The sequence below is a fragment of the Oncorhynchus mykiss genome, chromosome 13, assembly GCF_013265735.2.
Source record: "Oncorhynchus mykiss isolate Arlee chromosome 13, USDA_OmykA_1.1, whole genome shotgun sequence".
Taxonomy (NCBI): domain Eukaryota; kingdom Metazoa; phylum Chordata; class Actinopteri; order Salmoniformes; family Salmonidae; genus Oncorhynchus; species Oncorhynchus mykiss.
The window spans coordinates 49,114,626-49,138,326 of record NC_048577.1 but is presented as its reverse complement, the minus strand read 5'-3'; the positions used below and the strand labels follow the sequence as shown (position 1 = coordinate 49,138,326).

Below are 23,701 nucleotides of genomic sequence, written 5' to 3'. Positions count from 1 at the left end.
GGACTCCCAATAATGGCCAGATGTGATTTGAACCAGGGACTGTAGTGACGCTTCTTGCACAGAGATGCAGTGCCTAAGACCTCTGCACCACTCGGGAGTTCAAAGATACAGTATAGAAAACAAAACACATTTTAACAAAACATTTATTTTATTATTTTAGGTTGGAGAAATCTACCTGAAAAAAGATGTGGGGTTTTGACATAGATCACCATGCATACCTCTAAAATCGACCAGACTCCCTGTTCCCTGTACTGAGGCTCTTGTTGCCATGGAGATTGGGTCCGTCCAACAAGACTCCCATACTCACCAGCATGTCCTTTGGAATGAGACGGGAGTGGCGAGACACATAAACCTTCTCCAGGTGGGGATTCATAGGGGAGGGCACATAGTCCATACAGGCGGAGCCACCTAGACTGGGGGCACACACCGCCTCCCACTTGTAGAACATTTGGCCATGCTGGAGGTTGCAGAGATCCTCCTTCACCCCGGCTGTCAGCTCCTTCTCACATTCTCCTAACAGGTCGTCATTCCACTTGTCGTCCTCGTCCCACACCTCAAATCTCAGCTTCTTACTGGTTGACAGATCCACGGTTCCCAGGTCATAGCTCATTGCCCAGCTGGGGTTGTTGTTGTTGTAGATAACTTTAGTGCGTCCGATTATCTGGCCTGCGAAAGCCACCTTCACGTAGCCGTCAGTGGCAGTGGTGTGGTCTCCCCACAGGTTGGCCCCTCTCTGAACAGTGATGACCACCCGCGCCAGTCCCTTGCGTGTGGGGCAGCAGTCGGCGCTCACCCCGGGGATGTTGTGGCAGCTGCAGACGCAGGAGTCTCTGTGGTCACTTTTGATGCCAGTTTGACAGGGTTCAGAACAGTTCTTCCACAAGGCCTTCTCCAGGATGTAGTCGCTGATGGCCTTGCGCAAGTGCTTCCGAGCTGGGTTGGTGGTGGGCAGCAACTCATGGAGAGATTCCAGCGAATAGGAGACGATGTCCGGATAGTGTGGTAGGGAGTTCAGCCATTCCTTGTAGGAGGCGGGATATTTATCAGCAGAGAAGAGGAGCTCTGGTTCTGTGGTGTGGCCACCTTTCACCTCTGTGAACCTGTAGGGTGTCAGAGGGGGAAAAGGTTTTTGTGAGGGGCAGTACACATTTCAGCAAGGGAGAGTATGTATTGATTAGGGAAGTGTGAAGAGAGAGAGAGACAGAACTAAAGAAATTGTGTGAGGGAGAATCTATATGTGAAAGAGCAGCAGACTATAATTCCCCACCTATCATTGAAGACACTGGAGAAGCTGGCCTTGCTCTCTGTCTTAGACTTATCCTCCTGGCAGTGCTTGAACTCAGTCTTCAAGCTGTTGCTGTCACCCACACTGGCAGACGCCTCCACATCCAGACACATCTTCACCTCCTCCGCACTGAGACCCTGCAGGCTGGCCTGGCACTGCTTGATACTGGTCACAGACTGCACCGTTCCACCCAGGCTCACCTACACACAGGATGAGAGGTAGAAAGTAATGTAATTTCCCAGAGAGATGCCAGTAAACTGCACATCTAGGGGCAAACATCCCTAATTTTGATATGTAGTTTGTGTGCCTATTGCCTTGATGATTTCCCACATTGATGTTGACCATCTCTCTCCCTCACCTTGGTAATGTAATGCGTGCCAAAGTTATCAATAAGCTTGTAATAACGTTGTTTGTTTTCTTGTTGATATATTTTGGGGAGATTCTTCACTGCTGTCTTGAATTCTTTGTGTAACTTGGGCTGGCCAGATACTCGATAGCTATTTGTGGAGAGAGAAAAGAGAGAGGGGGGTTAATGTTGTATGGATACAGACAAGCCCTCATAAAATGAAATGAACATGCAAAAACACACTTGTATTTACAATCCCCGAAGGAAACTGAGATGAGGTTTCACAGAGACACATGGGTAAAATGAGCTCATGCTGTGTGGGCCACCTGATGTTTACCTGTAATACCCGCAGGACACACTGTGGCTTGTGAAACTGAACTTGTCACTCTTGGTTTTCTCCATGGAGTACTCAGCCAATTTGGAGTTGGTTCCAGCGAGCATAATCTTCCCACTTTTTGATCCCTTCTCTAACTCTAGATTGACCTGCCAGTTATTCTCCACAGAAGAGCCACTGGAGCTGACGAGAGACTCGCTGGAGCGATGGAGTTTACTGGACACTTTCATACTACACTGGTGGTTTGGTCTCCAATCCACCACTGCCAAAGGAAGCCTCTGTTGTTTCCCTTCCAGATAGGGATTCTTACAGAGGGTGCAGGTCTTGTCTTTGCGTTTCCACACGTTCATGTCAATGACAAAGGCTCCTTTGCGTTTCATTTTGGTGATGTCAAAGCCTTCCCCTGCTAGGTTGGTTCCAGGAGCAAATTCTGCCTCTTTGCACTCATTGGCTGAGCCGATGGTGCATGATTGGCAACTGGGACGAGGAATGGACAACATAAGCCCTGCCCAGAGGCACACTATCAATAAGGACATTCTGGATGAGGTGAGATGTTTGCGACGGGCAGCTACAAGTCACTGTTTCATGCTGAAGAAAAGAAAAGTTATTTGTGAATTAAAGGTCAATTATTATAACGAAGTAAAACAATTATTGATAACCAAGATATAACATACATAACTTATTACAAGTCAGCATGCAAACGTAACCTATAGGCTAGATCATAAGCTAACAATGTTTACCATATTTTACACAAACATATGAAAACTTGGTGCTGGTCTACATGGAACTTCTACAAAAATATTCCCAATTACCATAATGGTTATTGTTGAATTCTACTTCCGTCATCATATTCATTCCCTGAATTGAATCCTCAATGGAAATGAATCTTGACCCTCAACTATGAAATACATAATAGGGTATAAGCATAACACTTGCATAATCTCAATCTTGTTCTATTTCATCCCACTTGTTATTTATTTATTTCAAAGGCCACTCTCTTAATGACTGTACAGTTTTTTTGGTGCATATTTTGTTCAATTTCTCTTTCTTTTGTTATCTATTGTGGTAGTAAATGTGTTACCGCAGCCTACTATCAAAGTCAAATCCAATTATTAGAATGTGTACTCAAAAATAATATTTTTTGTCCATATTCACATATCTACTTGTGTATGTTTCCTTTCTATAAAATTGGTGCAAAGCAAAACTAAATATACAGCATTAAAACTCACCTTTGACCAGTCTGTCCACTATGTGATGGATGTGAGAGGCTGGGGCAATAATGTACCGTAATTAAGTTCCTTTTTGATATAGGAAAAGGTGTGTTCGTACTCAAACGGGACGAGCAAATGGAAGGTTGAGGGGATGTTGGTCTCAGTATAGACGACGCAAAAGAGTGTCTGCCACAGAATAGAACATTCTGTGGTTTCAGATAGCGAGAATTGAGCGGAGGAGGGGTTGGGGTGGTGGTCTGGTGTGCTGCTCAGTGGAAAAATATGACAGTGGTCTTTCAGTTAAATGCCTTCATCTGACAGACCATTTACTTTGTAATTTCTCTGAAGTGGTGGTGTGGGTTGATAAAATGAAACTGTTGAGAAGATAATGATAGCCTACTAGGTCTTGGAAACCCTTGGTAATGTGATATAAGAAGGAATTTACCTTCTCAATTATAGAACAGCTAATTCAATATAACAATCTACATGTATGTTCTGAAATGACCAAATATAATCAGTTTGTTACAGTAAAAGAGGCAGAGCAATATGAGCTGGCCATAGATAACTGAAGGAAGAATGGTTTTAATTATGTCTAATAAAGTTTTTACATTTTCAATATGACATTACACCATTACACTAATAACAACAAACACATAACACACAACAAGACAGAAAACAAGACAGCAATCAATCATTCAATCAATCAAATGTCTTTATAAAGCCCTTCTTTCATCAGTCACAAAGTGCTGTACAGAAACCCAGCCTAAAATCCCAAACAGCAAGCAATGCAGGTGTAGAAGCGCCGTGGCTAGGAAAAACTCCCAAGAAAGGCCGGAACCTAGGAAGAAACCTAGAGAGGAACCAGGCTATGAGGGAGGGCCAGTCCCTTCTGGCTGTGCCGGGTGGAGATTATAACAGAGCATGGCCAAGATGTTCAAATGTTCATAGATGACCAGCAGAGTCAAACAATAATAATCACAGTGGTTGTAGAGGGTGCAACAGGTCAGCACTGCAGAGGTAAATGTCAGTTGGCTTTTCATAGCCGATCATTCAGAGTATCTCTACCGCTCCTGCTGTTTCTAGAGTTGAAAACAGCAGGTCTGGGACAAGGTAGCACTTCCAGTGAACAAGTCAGGGTTCCATAGCCGCAGGCAGAACAGTTGAAACTGGAGCAGCAGCACGGCCAGGTGGACTGGGGACAGCAAGGAGTCATCAGGCCAGGTAGTCCTGAGGCATGGTCCTAGGGCTCAGGTTCGAAAAAGAAAGAAAGAAAGCACCCTTCAAGCATACAGTACTAGTCAAAAGTTTGGACACACCTACTCATTGAAGGGGTTTTCTTAATTTTTACTATTTTCTACATTGTAGAATAATAGTGAAGACATCAAAACTATGAAATAATATATATGGAATCATGTAGTAACCAAAGAAGTGTTAAACAAATCAAAATATATTTTATATTTGAGATTCTTCAAAGCAGCCAGCCACCCTTTGCCTTGATGACAGCTTTGCACACTCTTGGTATTCTCTCAACCAGCTTCATAAGGTAGTCACCTGGAACGCATTTCAATTAACAGGTGTGCCTCGTTAAAAGTTAATTTGTGGAATTTCTTTCCTTCTTAAGGCGTTTGAGCCAATCAGTTGTGTTGTGACAAGGTAGGGGTGGTATACAGAAGATAGCCTTATTTGGTAAAAGACCAAATCCATAGTATGGCAAGAACAGCTCAAATAAGCAATGCGAAACGACAGTCCATCATAACTTTAAGACATGAAGGTCAGTCGATGCGGAAAATATCAGGAATTTTGAATGTTTCTTCAAGTGCTGTCACAAAACCATCAAGCTCTATGATGAAGCTGGCTCTCATGAGGACCAACACAGGAAAGGACTACCCAGAGTCACCTCTGCTGCAGAGGATAAGTTCATTGGAGTTACCAGCCTCAGAAATTGCAGCCCAAATAAATTCTTCACAGTAGACTGCTTGGATCAGGCCTTCATGGTTGAATTGCTGCAAAGAAACCACTGCTAAAGGACACCAATAATAAGAAGAGACTTGCTTGGACCAAGAAACACAGGTAATGGACATTAGACCAGTGGAAATCTGTCCTTTAGTCTGAGTCCAGGTTTGAGATTTTTGCTTCCAACTGCTGTGTCTTTGTGAGACGCAGAGTAGGTGAATGGATGATCTCCGCATGTATGGTTCCCACCGTGAAGCATGGAGGAGGAGGTGTAATGGTGTGGGGGTGCTTTGCTGGTGACACTGTCAGTGATTTATTTCAAATTCAAGGCACACTTAACCAGCATGGCTACCACAGCATGCTGCAGCCTACCATGTAGGCTCATTTCCAAATGTGTAGGAAGTTAAACCATGTTTGAGCGAGATTCCATTCATCCACTCATCTAGAGAGAGAGAGGGAGTGAAAGAGCGGGAGGGAGAAAAAGAAAGAGTGCAAAAATCTGTGTACAACGTAAAACACCAAATAATGCATGCAGAGCCGATACCCACTAATTATCCAAATCCAGAAAAGAGACGTTAAATTCTACAACCAACTAAAAGGAAGCGATTCCCAAACCTTCCATCACCTACAGAGAGATGAACCTGGAAAACAGTCCCTTAAGCAAGCTGGTTCTGGGTCTCTGTTCACAAACACAAACAGACCCCACAGAGCCCCAGGACAGCAACACAATTAGACCCAACGAAATCATGAGAAAACAAAAAGATAATTACTTGGCACATTGGAAAGAATTAACAAAAAAACAGAGCAAACTAGAACGCTATTTGGCCCTAAACAGAGAGTACACAGTGGCAGAATAACTGACCACTGTGACTGACCCAAATTTAAGGAAAGCTTTGACTATGTACAGACTCAGTGAGCATAGCCTTCCTATTGAGAAAGGTCGCCGTAGGCAGACCTGGCTCTCACGAAAAGACAGGCTATGTGCACACTGCCCACAAAATGAGGTGGAAACTAAGCTGCACTTCCTAACCTCCTCCCAAATGTATGACCATATTAGAGACACATATTTCCCTCAGATTACACAGACCCACAAAGAATTTGAAAACAAATCCAATTTTGATAAACTCCCATATCTATTGGATGGAATACCACAGAGTGTCACAGCAGATTTGTGACCTGTTGCCGCAAGAAAAGGGCAACCAGTGAAGAACAAACACTATTGTAAATACAACCCATATTTATTTATTTCCCCTTTTGTACTTTAACTAGATTTGCACATCGTTTCAACACGGTATATAGACATAATATGACATTTTAAATGTCTTTATTCTTTTGGAACTTGTGAGTGTAATATTTACTGTTCACTTTCTATTGTTTATTTTACTTTTTTGTATTTTTTTTGTTTATCCATTTCACTTACTTTGGCAATGTAAACATATGTTTCCCATGCCAATAAATACCCTTGAATTTAATTGAGAGAGAGAGAGAGAGAGAGAGAGAGAGAGAGAGAGAGAGAAAGAAAGAAAGAAAGAAAGAAAGTGTGGAAACAATATTTTAGATTCATATTTAGAGAAACATTCATATGCTCCTAGTAACTAAGTTATTACTTTTTGGTAAACAGTTGTTTTTTAATTGAATCACAATCTATACAGTCAATTAGAATTATTAAGCATACCTCCAACAATATAGGGACAATATATTTTCTATATTCTTTGCGCTCTCACAACTACAGAATCTTATCAGATAGAAACGCACCCATATAATAATATAATATATGAACACACCCAGGAACACAATTCTGCGCTCCAATTGGTTTAGTAATGGCGTGTTCATGTTATAGGCATTCTTATTGGCTAATGAAGGGTGAACATCGAGCGCAAGCTGCGAGGGCTGGTTGATTGACATGGCTCCCGCCACCCTGGCTGGCACTACAGTCAACCTTTCACCTTCTTATCCAATGTGCATTTTTGTGTATTTTAAAATAAACGTTGCTATTGTAGGCCTACATTTGTTAACTACGTGAAAGTAATTAGAAAAATACATAGGAGAAGATGTAAGATTAATGTACAAATAACTATTTTTTCTTCATGTTTCCTAAATTCTAGAGAGGATAGCCTAATTATTGGTGCAGCCATTATTAAACATTATTCCAAAATAATACCAGACAGTGACTGGTGAGGTATGTATCCCTGTCTCCCTTGTGCTGTTTTCTCATAAAAACCCAGTGTCAGTCCCCCGCAATAATTCTCTTCAGTACCGCTCTATACCCACATTGGATTAGAGCGTCACTGTCCGGTACAGGGCATCAATCATCCGATGCGAGGGACTCGACGCCGGTGAATAAACGAGTCACATTTAACAAGAGTTTGGACGGAATCTTTATGGGAAATGGGGGTACCAATACGAGAGAAGATTTGGACACGAAAATCTGTATTGTTTGGTGTCGGATTGACATCTTCCTTATTCATATTTGTTTGAAATCTCCCGGTGCAAATCACAGCAGTAGCACGCTAACGCGTTCCATCGCACTACATCTGTAGTTGTTGGTCGGTGACAAACTAGCTACCGTTAGTTAGCTGTAACCAGAATATGGATATTTTTGTAAAGACAATAGAGATGATTGTGCTCTAACGTTTAGCTGATTTTACGTTATGACCTGTTAACGTTAGTCCTGTATTGGAAATCTGACCGCTAAACCCATTCCTCTGTAGTCAGTGGTATCAAGGTGACGGATGGAAGTAGCTAAGCTAAAGCCACTGGACTTGTGAACCGGTGTAGATAAACTAACTATGGCTAATGCTATGTGCCGTGGAATGTTGTACGCTAGCTAGCGACATATTGAGTAACTAGCTAGCAGCTACCATGAATTATATTGTGTTAGCTAACCTCCGACAGATGTTGGGTGGTATGTCGGCAATCAAATGTAATATGTAATGTATACCACGGGCTTACACCATGTATGTGGTTGGCCTCGTCCTTGTCAACCCCTGTGGTTGACACAAGTATCGGTTTTTAAAAGCAAACAGCGGGATAAAAACGCTGTCACCGGGTAGTGGTGCTGAAAAGAAAGAACATATTTTCTGTCGCTAGCTCGCTACAGTACTGTAGCAATGGGAGCTAGCTAGCTATGTAGCTAGCAGCACATTATAGCTAGCTAACCCCCCCCCCCCCCCCCCAGATTTTATCAATGGTGTCTAATAAATTTTTATTCGCAATAATTCTATTATATGTGTATATAGGTGTACAGTCATTATTTTACTTTTTTGGCGGCGTCGTTTTAACTATTTTGGTTGCTATGGCATTTTTAAATGGACCCAGACTATTAGACTGGGCGAATTCACCTCCTCATCTTCAATTCAACAAATACGTCCTGACTGGATACCGACCAATATCTTCTGTCCAAGACTGTGTAAGAAGCCTTTTTTACATGCACAACGAACTGGGAAACATATACACACATGGTGAGTTTAAATATTTTGAGCTGAAGATAACTTGCTGGCTGGCTAGCTAAATTTCTCTAGAAATAAATGAGTGGGTTTGCTAGCTAGCTAGCAACAGAGCAGTGCAGATCTTGCCTGGGTGAAGGCTTTGCTATGGAGCGATTTCAGTGCAAACAGAAACGATTTGAATTCAATATTTTGGTATTAAGATATTCAATTTAAATTCTATATTTTTCGATTTGTAATGCACAAATTGAGTTATTGAATTCATGAATTGCACTTGTATTTCATGATTTGAAACTGAATTGAATGAATATTGCATTCCGTTTTAAAATTAAATTTCAATTGCATTAAATATTCAAATACAATATTTATATATTCAATTTAAATATGGTATATATTGCTTTCATTGTCTGTGTATTAAGTTTACAAAATATAATTTCAAGTTTAGCAAAGTTTCATATATTCAACTTCTCAGATGCGTTCAGATTCACTTATCAAATTTAGTTCTTTAAATTCAGATTCAAAACTAGAGACATCATCCTGGTACTTTGCTAGCAAGGAATAACAGATAGAATCACACACTCCAGGGTTCTCTCCGGGATATTTTAACAAGGTGGTGCTGCAGAGTACGGCTGAGGGGAGTTCTGGAGCAGGGCAGTGACCCCCTTTGGACTCAGAGATTTTTACATTTTTAACACGTGTAAGTGCAATTTCCTCCAATCTAGAACAAAAAATAATCTATTAAATGCAAACAAAAAAATATTTTTTTACATAGTGTGCAGACCGTCTACAAGGTGGCGCAGCACTGCACTTACATTGGGGAGAACCGTGCGCTCTGTGTTATTAAACATGTTTCAAGCGTTTTCTAAAGCTAATGTGTCATGTTGAATTTATCTTCTTCCAGTGAATTTGTCTCTAGCGTTTGAACTCTTTGGGCTATAAGCTATTATGACCCCTTTGCTGAAAGCTAAAATTGGAACATGGATGTGGTTTCTGTGACCATGCTTATGTGATGAGAACCTTGCCTGAGATTTGAAGACGTGTTAGTTTGACATGTTAGACATATTAGTTTCAAGTCTTCGGCAAGGGTACTCATTATAATGTGACTGACTTGGTGAAGACTTTGTTAACCTGCTGAGCTAAAGCCTAGGCATTGGTTATGTGACTTGGATGGGTCTCTTCAAGGAGGAGGTCAAAGGGGGGTGAATTGTAACAGCTGGTTCATGGACCATGCTTGCATGATGACTACCCTGAGACCTGAAAAGTTGCATTGTCTGGCACACAGGAGACCTGGGTTATAACCTAATCATGTCTTCCGGTCTCAGGCAAGGTTGTTCATCACATGCATGGATCACCAAACCACCGCTGTTGTGCTCTCATTAAATGTGGTAAACAGATTCTTATGCTTCTGTTTGCCACAGAAAGTGTTGTTCTACGGTAGGCCTGAGTTCGAACCCAGTCAGTTATATTGATGCCGTCAGTATGAGGTCTAAGGTGGGTGAAATGTAACCAAGATACACACTCTTTTAAAACTTCTTGGCGCACCCATCCCGTTAGCGGGATCATTTTCGTCAACATCCGCTGAATTGCAGAGCGCCAAATTCAAATTAAATTACTACAAATATTTAATTTTCATGAAATCACAAGTGCAATATAGCAAAACACAGCTTAGCTTGTTGTTAATCCACCTGGCGTGTCAGGTTTCAAAAAAGATTTACAGCGAAAACAAACCAAAGGTTTGTGAGGACATCTCTCTCAGTAGACAAAACATTACAAACAGCTAGCAGCAAAGTAGATTGGTCACAAGTCAGAAAAACAATAAAATGAATCGCTTACCTTTGATGATCTTCGGATGTTTGCACTCAAGAGACTCCCAGTTACACAATAAATGTTCCTTTTGTTCGATAAAGATTATTTTTATATCCAAAAACCTCCATTTGGTTGGCACGTTATGTTCAGTAATCCACAGGCTCGAGCGGTCACGATGGGGCAGACAAAAAATTCCAAATAGTATCCGTAAAGTTCGTAGAAACATGTCAAATGTTTTTTGTAATCAATCCTCAGGTTGTTTTTACAATAAATAATCGATAATATTTCAACCAGACCGCAGCTTTTTCAATAGGACAGAGAGAGAAAATGTCTGCTCCAAGCTGTTGGCGCATGCAAAACTCTGCTGGCACCCAGCCATCCTCTGACACAATGTGATCGTTCTCGCTAATTTTTCAGAATAAAAGGCTAAAACTATGTCTAAAGACTGTTCACACCATCTGGAAGACATAGGGAAAGGAATCTGGTTGATATCCCTTTAAATGGAGGGAAGGCATGCAATGGAACAGGGAGCTTTCAAAATGAGAGGCACTTCCTTGTTGGATTTTCCTCAGGTTTTCGCGTGCAATATCAGTTCTGTTATACTCACAGACAATATTTTGACAGTTTTGGAAACTTTAGAGTGTTTTCTATCCTAATGCATATTCCAGCTTCTGGGCGGGAGAAATAGGCAGTTTCATTTGGGTATGTTTTTCATCCAAACATCAAAATACTGCCCCCTACACACAACAGGTTAATGAGTAACCTTTATTTTTTCATTTAACCTTTATTTAACTAGGCAAGTCAGTTAAGAACAAATTCTATTTTTTACAATACTGGGCCAATTGTGCACCGCCCTGTGGGACTCCCAATCATGGCCGGATGTGATTCAGCCTGGATTTGAACCAGGGATTGTAGTGCCTTAGGCCCCTGCGCCACTCAGGAGTCCTTCCTGTAGACGCTTGAAGACTTTTTAGCTTCCTGAACTCATCCATATGGGATTTAGCTAAGTGGGCTAACAAAGTCTTATGACATGCTGGAGAACCGGTTCAAACCCAGTCAGTCACAAGAGCAAGATTAAATAGGGAGTGGAAAAGCTATCCTCAGAAGGGCTATGACAGGGCAATTCAACTATATTCTTATGGGGGCCAAATTGCATTTATTTTTGTCACACTCTATTACATGTCCTGTGTGCATCATAGAGGGGAACAGAAGGAAGGACAATATTCAAGAGAGTCTTAGAGAGTCCCATTCAGGAATAGCTTATAGCCAAAATGGCACACACATTAGAGCCAAATTAATCGGAAGAAAATAAAATAAACATGCCACATTGGCTTCAGAAACTGCCGGAACCCTGTTCAACCTGTGGAATGTTTGATTCAATCTGTTAACTTCTACCATTTCTTGCTGACAAAGTACCAGGATGTTGCCTCTGGTTTTGAATCTGAATTTAGAGAACTGAATTTGAAAATGTATTTAATTCAATTGAAATTAAACTTTAAAAATATTAATTCAATTCAGTTTTCAATCATGAAATACAAGTTCAATTTATTTATTCAATGATTCAATTTGTGCATTACAAATTCAAAACTGTTGAATTCAAATAAAGTTTCTGTTGGCACTTAAGTCGCTCCGTACTGTGACCAGTGACAGCAGCCATGGAAAGTGTTAGCTGGCTATGGTTTTACCATAGGCAAAACCAAAGACAATTCTCATCACCAACTGATGACTAATATAATAAGCTTTATGTAAAGTTTTGGTTGCACTTGGTAGTACATTACAGCACAGAATAAACTGGTAATAACGTGGTAATTATCTCAGAAAGTATGGTAACAAGTTTTAGATATTCACAATGAATTTGCCCACATACTCTTATAATTTCAGTATATGTGTTGGGCAGAGAAGGAGAAGGCTAAGGCTGTCTGTGTCTCTAAAAATCCTCTTCATTTTCAGATTGAAGTGACCAAGATTGCATATGAAACCATGGTCTCTAGCATAGGATTCTTGATGACCTCAAGTGAAGTCAACTTGTTGAGTGTTGAGTTTTAGTGTCAGCCAACTCCTTCCATTTTACTTACAGCACACCCTGCCAACAGTCATTAAAACAGACAGGATTAGTGATCACCAGGGCAGGGGGGAATTTATTCCTGAAAGGAAGAGGAATCCTTTATTAAGACCAGGAATGATTGATTGATTGGCAGGCAGCTTAGCCTCTCCCTTACTATGCAATTTGTCATTCAGAGAAAGTAATTAAAAGAAAAAGGATGTTCAGAGAAAAAGGTTTGTCATTCAGTGAAAAAGGTTTGTCATTCAGAGAAAAGGTTTGTCATTCAGAGAAAAAGGTTTGTCATTCAGAGAAAAAGGTTATTGCAATATTCTTGCAGCATAATAGCATTCAGAAAATAGGCTACATAAATACGGATGTATGACTCATTGGGTCTCATTGGGTGAAGCGTCTGCTAAATGGTATATATTTATATATTTCAAGTTGGTGAAGTCACACAGGTCCCAATTTTGGTAGTATATGGCACCTGAAAAACAAATAAGATCACACAAATGGAGTCCACATGCTACATTTGCACAATAGGTTCAACAGCTGGAGTACTTTTGGATAGAAACACGCAACTCCTGTCTAAAGAGTAGCAATCATACTTTGGACCGCTTCGGCTGTGTTTACACAGGCAATCCAATTATATTTTTTACACTAATTGTTTTTTTGGCCAATCAGATCAGCTCTGAAAAATATCTGATGTGATTGGTCAAAATCCCCAGAATTGGGTTGCCTGTGTAAACGCAGCCTTAGAGAGCCTGTCCAGTTGTACTGTTCAGTAGTGCTGAGGGAGGGGTACAGAAGAGATCACACTCAAAATAGATGTTAGACAGGAGGCTGGTGGGAGGAGCTATAGGAGGGCTTATTGTAATGGCTGGAATGGAATAAATAGAACGGTATCAAACATGGAAATCACATGTTTGACTCCATTCCATTTATACCATTCCAGCCAAAACAATGAGCCTGTCCTCCTATAGCTACTCCCACCAGCCTCCTCTGATGTTGGATTGCATTGGTATCACCTGGACAGGACAAATGGTTTTACATTCGGAAAAGCAGAGTGAGCGAAAGATCGGGAAGAAGGCAGGATGTGGAGGAGTGATATGTGTGTATCAAATTTCAAGGACCTGATTTTGCTCACCAAGCACATCCCAATAGCCTAAGTTAAGCAACCTACAACACATCTCTGTAGTTTAAGGGTCATTCCATGGTAACGGAATTACGCTGCGCTTTTTCACAGGAAAGAACTGTGATCTTTGCATCTGCACTGTTTTCCAGTAAATGTTTTAATTGTATTTACTGTGCAGGGATCTCCCAAAGAACGTAAGAGGGAAAAAAAACAGTGCCTTCAGAAAGTATTCATACCCCTTGACTTATACCTCTTTTTTTTTTTGTTACAGCCTAAATTCAAAATGGATTTAAAAAAAACATTCTCTCATCCATCTACACACAATACCCCATAATGACAAAGTGAAAACATGTTTAAACATTTTTGCAAATGTATTGAAAATTAAATGCAGAAATATCTCATTTCAATAAGTATTCACACCCATGAGTCAATACTTTTCAGAAGCACCTTTGGCTGTGATTACAGTTTTGGGTATGTCTGTATCAGTTTTGCACATCTGAATTTGTGTTTTTTCTCAAGTTCTGTTAAGTTAGATGGGGAGTGGCAGTGAACAGCAATTTTAGTCTTTCCACAGATTTTCAATAGGATTAAAGCATTCCAGCATTGCTTTGGCTGTATGTTTGAGGTCATTGTCCTGTTGGAACGTAAATCTTCTCCCCAGTCTAAGGTCATTTGCACTCTGAAGCAGGTTCTCATCAAGGATTTGCCTGTATTTGACTCCATTCATTGTTCCCTCTATCAGTCTCCCAATCCCTGAAAAGCATGTCCATAGCTGAAAGCTGAAAAGCATGTCCATAGTATCATGCTGCCAGCACCATGCTGCACAGTAGGGATGGTGTCAGACGGTTGATGTTCTGTGCCTGGTTTTCTCCAGACATAGCGCTTTGCATTCAGGCCAAATAGTCAAATTTGTCTCATCAGACCACAGAATATTTTGCCTGATGCTATCAGTCTACTTGCATTTTTGCTAACTCCAGGCATGCTGTTGTGGCTTTTTCTCAGAAGTGGCATTTGTCTGGACACTTTCCATTAAAGTGCTGTAGAGACTGTTGTCCTTCTGGCAGGTTTTCCCATCTCAGCCAAGGAACTCTGTAGTTCTGTCAGTGTTCATTGGGTTCTTGGTCACCTCCCTGACCAAGGTCCTTCTTGCCCGTTTGCTCCATTTGGTCAGAAGGCCAACTCTATGCAGAGTCTGGATAGTTCCATATTTTTTTTATTTCCCAATGATGGAGACCACTGTGCTCTTGGAAACTTTGAACACTCTACAAGTTGTTTTATACCCTTCCCCAGATATATGCCTCATCACAATCTTGGAGATGTACTAGTTCCTTGGACTTCATGGGATTATTTCACCTCTGACATATATAGACAGGTGTGTTTCTTGCTAAATCATGTCCAAAAAATGTCATTGGCAACAGGTGGACTCCAACCAAGTTGTAGTGACATCCCAAGGATGATCAAAGGAAATTTAATAAACTTGAACTCAATTTGGAGTGTCATAGCAAAAGAGTGTGAATACTTATGTAAATGAGATATTTCTGTATTTCATTTTCAATAAATTTGCAAAAATCTTGAAAAAATACGTTTTCACTTTGTCGTTATAGGGTATTGTGTGCAGATGGGTGAGAAAATACATATATTTAATTCATTTAGAATTCCCTCTGTAACAACAAAATGTGGAATAAGTGAAGGGGTATGGATACTTTCTAAAGGCACTCAGTTTATTAGGTACACCCATCTAGTACCGGGTCAAACCCCCCTCTTGCTTCCAGAACAGCCTGAATTCTTCAGGGCATGGATTCTACAAGGTGTGGTTGGTGTTCAAACATGGCTCAGTTGGTAACAAGGGACTTAACGTGTGCCAGGAAAACATTTCCAACACCAGTACACCACCGCCACCAGTCTGTACCGTTGACAGCAGGAGGGATGGAGCCATGGACTCATGCAGCTTAGGCCAAGTCCTGACTCTGCCATCAGCATGACATAACAGCAACCGTGATTAGTTGGACCAGGAAAAGTTTTTTCATTCCTCAGTTGTTCAGTGTTGATCACGTTCCCATAGGAACCTCCTCTTCTTGTTTTTAGCTGATAGGAGTGGAACCCGGTGTGGTCGAGTTGACCGACGAGTTGTGCGTTCCGGAATGCCTTTGCACCGCTCCGTTATTTTCCTGTTTGTGGCCTGTCTGTTAGCTTGCACGATTCTTGCCATTCTCCTTTTGACCTCTCTCATCAACGAGCTGTTTTCGCCCACAGGGCTACGCTGGATGAATGCTTTTTGTTTGTCGCACCATTCTCAGTAAACCCTAGACACTGTCATGCGTAAAAATCCCAGGAGGCCGGCCATTTCTGAGATACTGGACAATCGTACCACGCTCAAAGTCACTTATGCCTAGCGTTGAACACCTAGTGTTCAATCAAACAGTAACTGGATGCCTTTTTGCCTGCCACATGACTCACTGTCTATAGGACCGAACCATTTAAAAAATATTTTTTTATTACTTAATTTGTTATCATATAAGGCCATTGTTTGCTCTAGATTGCAGGAAATTGCAGTTACAGGTGTTCATAAATCTTGGCTGTACTCTGCAGCACCTCCTTGTTAAAATATCCTGGGGAGAACCCTGGTGTGTAAGTTGGTCAAAGTAGTCATTGTACATAGTTGTTTTTTGCTTGCCATACAGTCTCTGTGTAATTCTGTTACCGTGGGATTGCCCTGTAGTGCAGCAGTAATTGTTGCTGAAGCTAAACAAGAGCTTGTGGAAGGTGAAAAAAGGTGTCTATGCAGTAGCGCTATGCCGTATTGATAATGTGATTGGAAATTCATAACACATTTGACATTTTTTTGTAATTTCATTGGAATATAATAACAGGTGAAAATAAACTATCCAGTACAGTAGTGAAAACTGCAAGCGTTTTGTATTGGTAAACCTGGTGCTAGTTGTCAGCAAGATTTAGGCCTATTTGACCGAACCCTGATCATCCCCTTCACCCCTTCCTGACAGGTATCCCTCTGCTCTGCTTCCTGTTCCTCATCCCGCTCAACTTCCCCTGGTCCCAGATCAGTGTGACATGGCTGGGTGTGGTCCACTTCCTGGCCTGTCTGTCCCCCCAGCTGGGCTCTGTGCTCTACCACCTCTTCATGAACCACGAGGGAGGAGAGCCTGTCTACCACACCCTTCTCACCCTCGACATGTGTGGCATCTGCATGATCAACACGCTGGGTAAGCAGAGGGGCTTCTGGGTAGCAACTAAAAGCTCTCTACTCTCTCATTCTTTCTTTCATTCTCTCTACCTTTTTATCTCCTTCTCTTTTATTTCTCTTCTAGCCTTTTGTTTTCTGTGTACACTCTCTGGTGCAATCCATTTTTAATTTACATATATGCAAATCATCTTGAGTATCCAATAACCAGTGGGTCGTTCCAGCAATTTGGTGCATTTCAAGATGTGTAACTTGGTAGGGGAAAAAAAGTTTGAATTCACACTTTGTCATAAAGAGCACATGCATAACCTAATAAAAATAAAAACAAAAACATTTTCCCATCGCGTAAATAATGACTATAGTAAGTACCTATTAAGTACCTAATAAAGTATTATTATTATTATTATTATTAAACCTTTATTTTGACAGGCAAGTCATCTATATATACAGTACCAGTCAAAAGTTTGGACACACCTACTCATTCCAGGGCTTTTATTTGATTTTTACTATTTTCTACATTGTAGAATAATAGTGAAGACATCAAAACTATGAAATAACACATATGGAATCATGTAGTAACCAAAAAAGTGGTTACTACAAATCAAAATATAAAATATATTTGCCATCAAACCACCCTTTGCCTTGATGGCAGCTTTGTGTGCATGATTCTCTGGGATGGGAATATTTGTTGTGGTGTAGTTCAATGACTAACTGCCTCTGACTTTGTGTGTTGTGTTTGCCTCAGGAGCGCTGCCCATCGTCTACAGCACCTTGCTGTGCTACCCATTCACCCGCACAGTGGCTCTGCTCGTCTACATCCTGCTGTCCAGCTACGCTATCTACTCGGCCATCACGGCGCGGAGTAGCGTGCGGCGCCTGCGCTCCTTTGCCTGGCAGGCCCTGTTCCGCTTCTCCTTCTTCCTGCTGCGCTGGGTGGGCGTGGGCGGCGGCAGCCCCACCTCGCTGCAACACTTCCTCACCATGGACGCGCTGGCTGTACTGGGCGGGATCATCAACATCTCGCGCATCCCAGAGCGCTTCCGCCCGGGGCTCTTTGACTACTGGTGCAACAGCCACCAGATCATGCACGTGCTGGTGGTGGGCTCCATCCTCTACCTGCACTGGGGTGTGCTGGACGACCTGCTCTGGATCAACAGCCACCACTGTCCCTCAGACTGAGCCCCACCCTGCCTGGAGGGGGACCAGCGGGGAACAGGGTTTAGGACCTCTGGGGGGGGGCTGTTTCAATAGGTAATGCTTGGGAAGGGAAGATGGGAGGTGTTCATGAAGACGTGCATGGAAGACCAGATAAAGTGTTTTACATAATAGGGATTGGTGCAGGCTTTGACACATGTGCAAGAATGTTCATACTGTATCTGTGTCCACCTTGCCATTATACATGCGTTGCTATTTATATTAGGGAATATTGGCTCACTGGTCAACACACACACACACACACACACACGCACACACACACACACACACACACAGCAGAGGATCTGTGAAGATTACACACAAAGGAGATTAAGGATTTGATATCAGAAATACACATAGAAATGTCTACAAACAAAATCATGATATGCAAGTGAAGTTACACTTGAGCAATAGTTGATTTGCTGTTGACTTATCCTCATGTGTTAATTACCATTTCAACCTATGTCTTTTATCAAAGTGGATCCGTCAATGATGCATTCATTCTTTCTGAAGTATTTTTCAGATGTCATTCTATTGCAACCTATGCAGCACATAGCATATAAACTTCAGAACAAACACACACACCGTACACACTCACAGCGTAGCATGCATACATGCTAGTAATGCACAAGTAATGCACAAAGCACTCCCAGACCCGTCACAGAGTCCTATGGAACTACTTGAGTTACTGTGTATTAGAGAGGATATTCTCCCTCTCATTATTTATTCCATGTTTGTTTGTCTTTCTCCCTTCTCTCTGGCTTTGTCTGTCTCTCTGTGGTCAGGTATGGGTGAAGGGTATGGATGACTGGCTATGGCTAACTGGGTATGGGTGAAGGGTATGGATGACTGGGTATGGGTTAAGGGTATGGATGACTGGGTATGGGTGAAGGGTATGGATGACTGGGTATGGATGACTGGGTATGGGTTAAGGGTATGGATGACTGGGTATGGGTGAAGGGTATGGATGACTGGGTATGGGTGAAGGGTATGGATGACTGGGTATGGGTTAAGGGTATGGATGAAGGGTATGGATGACTGGGTATGGGTGAAGGGTATGGATGACTGGGTATGGGTGAAGGGTATGGATGACTGGGTATGGGTGAAGGGTATGGATGACTGGGTATGGGTTAAGGGTATGGATGACTGGGTATGGGTGAAGGGTATGGATGACTGGGTATGGGTTAAGGGTATGGATGACTGGGTATGGGTGAAGGGTATGGATGACTGGGTATGGGTGAAGGGTATGGATGACTGGGTATGGGTGAAGGGTATGGATGACTGGGTATGGGTTAAGGGTATGGATGACTGGGTATGGGTGAAGGGTATGGATGACTGGGTATGGGTGAAGGGTATGGATGACTGGGTATGGGTTAAGGGTATGGATGACTGGGTATGGGTGAAGGGTATGGATGACTGGGTATGGGTGAAGGGTAACTGGGTATGGGTGAAGGGTAACTGGGTATGGGTGAAGGGTAACTGGGTATGGGTGAAGGGTAACTGGGTATGGGTGAAGGGTAACTTGATATGGGTGAAGGGTAACTGGGTATGGGTGAAGGGTAACTGGGTATGGGTGAAGGGTAACTGGGTATGGGGGAAGGGTAACTGGGTATGGGTGAAGGGTAACTGCGTATGGGTAAAGGGTAACTGGGTATGGGTGAAGGGTAACTGGGTATGGGTGAAGGGTAACTGGGTATGGGTGAAGGGTAACTGGGTATGGGTGAAGGGGTTCATTCCTTGGCTTGTTAGTGCTCATTTTGTTTGATGCATTGTGCCATTGAAAATACAACCATTTTGAATAGGGAATCATGACAGATTATCCACGTTTACAATTGCTATTGTTGAGTTGCATTAAGTTACTCTTTATTATTGGTTGACCTTAATCTCGTGAGACAATGCTTTTTATTTATTCATCAATATCTATTTAAAGTGACAATTCCTCACATTTAATTGGTTTTGAATCCGGATTATTAGAATTAGTTCATGACTATTAAGTTAAAAATATATATTTTGTTGTTGATTATTGTAATCATGTTTGGCACATACTGTAGTCAATGAAAAGGGCACATAACGTCTTAAATGAAGATGCCTAAAACAGACTGGATGTCTCTCTTTATAATACCTGAACAATAGTTACAAGACTGCAAGATGGATCTTGTTGACTGAAAAGGGAAGTTCTTCCACCAAACAGATACCAAATGTTTATTACACTACGGTATTAGAGAGACCGTTTGTGATTAGTTTTTTTTAAATTAGAATGCACCATTATTTTTTGACTACTAGAAACCAGTAGGTTCCCCTGGGAGGGTGGAAATGGCCGACAGCTAGGCTACTTTCTAGGCTTTTAACTGTCCGAGGCCAGATAATGATTTGGTATGAGGCACTGCATTCTATGCCAAAGCTGGACATTATTACTACATAACATAGCCCAGTTTGACTCTTTGCACTTTGTTACCCTTAGAGAGGTACAATAATGTAGTACCAAGCTGACCTGTGCCGTATAGTATTTCGTTAGACAACTGCAACCAAGCATGAATGAACCCCTAACCCTCTCACCATTTTCACAACCAGTAACCCTGAGCAAACTATTTCTGGTTACTCAGTTTTAAAGTCAAAACTGTTGCCACTAGTTTCTGCACTGGCATTTGAGTTTATGCTCTGAGGAACAGTACAATGTTTACTTTTTGGATTACTTTTGTGTTTTATAGATTTTGTTCAACGATTGACTGTATGTGGAAGGTTGAGACCAAGCGGTTTGTTTTATTAATCTGCTTTGTTCTGAGGGACCTTTAACCTAGTCGGCCCATGGACTAGTTAAGTTTGCATGTTTCTATGTAACATTGCACTTTTGTAACCTGGTGCACACACTCACACATGCCCACTCTAATAACCACTTCACTCACGAGTTGCCAAATGATGTGTCGAGGGCCTCCGTTGTAGCACATACTTTGCTCACATTGAGTCAAGGGTGAGGGAGAATGTCCCAGCCTCTCCCACACAGGCCTCAGACTGCAACCCGACCCTGACTAGTGTTAAACCGTTTCTCAGCCCCCGTATGAAACCACCCCTGTCATGGTGAGTACATTACAGCCATGGCCCCTTGTAACGTCATAAGCTGAAATTGTATTACAGCGCACTGAATGAAACTGATTATTAATGCATGTTAGTAGCTCTCAAACGGAAAGTCATTGTCTCATACGAGGACTTTAACTTAGTATTAGCCAAATGCTTGTGCATTGTAACATATGACACGTCATGTGTCAGTCACTCCAGCTAAGAGCTTTTACATGCTGTCAGGGCAGTGGACCATGAGTGTTAAGAGAGGAACATACTACATACAGTATATACTAATACAGGAATATGAGGGACTAGAACAGAGGCAATACAACTATATCAAATAAACTGCACTGTTTATTTATTTTCAAAAGGGCTTTGGATCAAAGTGAATACCAGTAATGAAACTTATTTAAAGTCCATGTAAATACATGTATGTATGTAGATTATATATACATACAGTGCAAACAGTATATAACGCTGATACTTTTATACATGTAATTAAAGGAAAGAAAGCAGAACCTGGAATTCAATCTGTATGTCACCTCAGACAATGCTCTGTGTCCGAGGGAAAAGGGACCTGAGGGGTGGTACTACTGTGTATTTAATATCAACCACATCCAACCTATTTACTCAAATATGTGAACCCAGATAAAACGGATTCTTTTCAGTTCTGTTGTAGAGATGGGTAACCGTGTGGGTTTTTGAGAGACCCAGGGTTTAAGAATGCTTTTGCTCGACTAAATGTACCTCATAAAAATAAAAGATGGGGAAGATTCAGGGGGGGGGGGGCATGTATGAATACCTCTGATTACAACTGGATATCTATGCATTATCAGATACAAATACATTTACACTGTCTGAAGTGGATGTGTGTTCAAGTGGTGTTTCTCAACTGTCACAAAAACAAAAAGGGTCAGTTCTCTACTCAAAGGGACTCCACCACCCTGGGTTTTCCACTTCTCAGGGTGCTATAGCCGTAGCTGTTACGTTGAGGCCAGGGGGTTCCTCTCTGAAACATGGCTTTTAGAGCCACACACCACAGAGGCCACTGTGAGGGACTCCGGAACTGGGTAGGGGTCCGAGGGAAGGTAAGAGTCAGCAGTAGTAGTAGAAGTAGGGATTCTTGGGGTGGGATCTGATAAAACGAGATGAAATGTATTTAAAGAGCGGTTGAGAAAAGAGTAAGACTGTGGAAACGGGAAGATGGGAGGGGAGGGAAGAGTGGTGGGAGAAAGAACTGAAAACCATTTTCCAGAGATGGAACCAGGCCCACCAACAGTACCATTTTTCAGATATGGAACCAGGCCCACCAACAGTACCATTTTTCAGAGATGGAACCAGGCCAGCAAACGGTCATTGTTTTAGTCTGTATATTCTGCTATTCTATGATTATAATGATGACATGATGTATGAAAACACTAACAAACGTTTTTTTTTTTGTACACAGGTGCCAGCTAGCCTGTTTCTGACTATTTATAAAGGATTAACTGTCCACTATTGTTATACGATGATGATGATGATACTTATTATTATTGATACAATTACTCTGTGGAGGGTTGGTACTAATTATGATACTGTCTGTACTGATAATGAAATGCCCTTTTCCTCTTGACGAAGGGAGCTTTCTTGAGGGTCTGTCTGTTTCTCTGTTTGTCCTTGTCTTCGGTCTCTCTTGGTTTTTGTAAATGAATTGAATGGCTGTTTATTTAGCCCCATCTGGTGGACATTACTCTGTAACATTGCAGTCTATTGCAGGCATCATATTGTATCGTATAAAGGCTCACCACCAACCGTTCTGTGTCTGGCAGAGGAAGCCCAGTTCTGATATTTTCACTAATTGATCTTTTGACCAATCAACTCTGAAAAATATCTGATGTGAAAAGACCTGATGTGATTAGTCAAAAGACCATTGGTGGAAAACAAATACCAGAGTTAGACAGGTTGTTTTTACACAGGCAATGTGACGGACTGACATACTTACTACTCAACAGTGTTAACATGCTAGGAGTGACCAAACCCTGCATGTTCAGGGTTGCACAAACCAGTTATGAATGTATATTATGGACCCTGTATGTTTGAATATATGAGCTGTTTTAAGATCTCATACTTCATGTGTGAAATCTGTGTTTTAATGTGTTTTGTCTGTCCTGCTCCATGTCTGGGTGCAAGTTGCATCCTACTGTGCCTCATCGACCCGCCTGTGTTCTTCTCACCAACGCTTCTGTTAATTTATGGCCATCTTGTATCTGTGTCTAGTTTCTCTACGTGTCCATCTGTAGTGTCTTGCATTATACAGACAGGCCCTCCCACTCCTCAGTCTCCAGCAACGATTGTGCAATAAACTGAAGTCTATATTTTTAAACCTGTCTCTGGCCTTCCATTCTGTCTTTTTGGTCTCTCCTGTTCTGTTCTCTTGCTTGTTTTAATGGAGATGTTTTCAGGGGGGTTGAGGGAGCAGGGTCTGGTTAAAGGATGCATACATGTGTCTTTAAACAGAGCCTAGCTGTACCATGGCATTCTCTGTTTGACTTCATCTTGTTATCCATACATGTGTCTTTAAACAGAGCCTAGCTGTACCATGGCATTCTCTGTTTGACTTCATCTTGTTATCCATACATGTGTCTTTAAACAGAGCCTAGCTGTACCATGGCATTTTCTGTTTGACTTCATCTTGTTATCCATACATGTGTCTTT

At 41.7% G+C, this 23,701-nt stretch overlaps 2 protein-coding genes across 3 annotated transcripts; one reads left to right on the top strand and one right to left on the bottom strand.

Moving 5' to 3' along the window:
• Window positions 1–75: 75 nt before the first annotated feature.
• Window positions 76–3,376, bottom strand: LOC118936277 (perforin-1-like). The gene is made up of 5 exons (XM_036941384.1): window positions 3,195–3,376; window positions 1,969–2,553; window positions 1,644–1,782; window positions 1,268–1,485; window positions 76–1,100 (listed from the first exon to the last, which is right to left on the bottom strand). The coding sequence occupies exons 2-5, from the start codon at window positions 2,499–2,501 to the stop codon at window positions 221–223; spliced, it is 1,770 nt and encodes a 589-aa protein (XP_036797279.1). The 5' UTR covers window positions 2,502–2,553; window positions 3,195–3,376; the 3' UTR covers window positions 76–220.
• A 3,993-nt stretch (window positions 3,377–7,369) lies between these two features.
• On the top strand, window positions 7,370–23,369 carry LOC110486665 (progestin and adipoQ receptor family member 4-like). Of its 2 annotated transcripts, XR_005035577.1 has the most exons (4): window positions 7,370–8,590; window positions 16,560–16,778; window positions 17,502–21,025; window positions 22,455–23,369. XR_005035577.1 is itself a non-coding variant. In XM_021558433.2 (3 exons), exons 1-3 carry the CDS (start codon window positions 8,317–8,319, stop codon window positions 17,933–17,935), a joined length of 927 nt encoding a protein of 308 aa, XP_021414108.1. In that variant the 5' UTR covers window positions 7,370–8,316; the 3' UTR covers window positions 17,936–23,369. The 2 variants fall into 2 exon arrangements, 1 of the variants encoding a protein (XP_021414108.1); XM_021558433.2 differs by having other exon boundaries at window positions 17,502–23,369.
• Window positions 23,370–23,701: the final 332 nt, after the last annotated feature.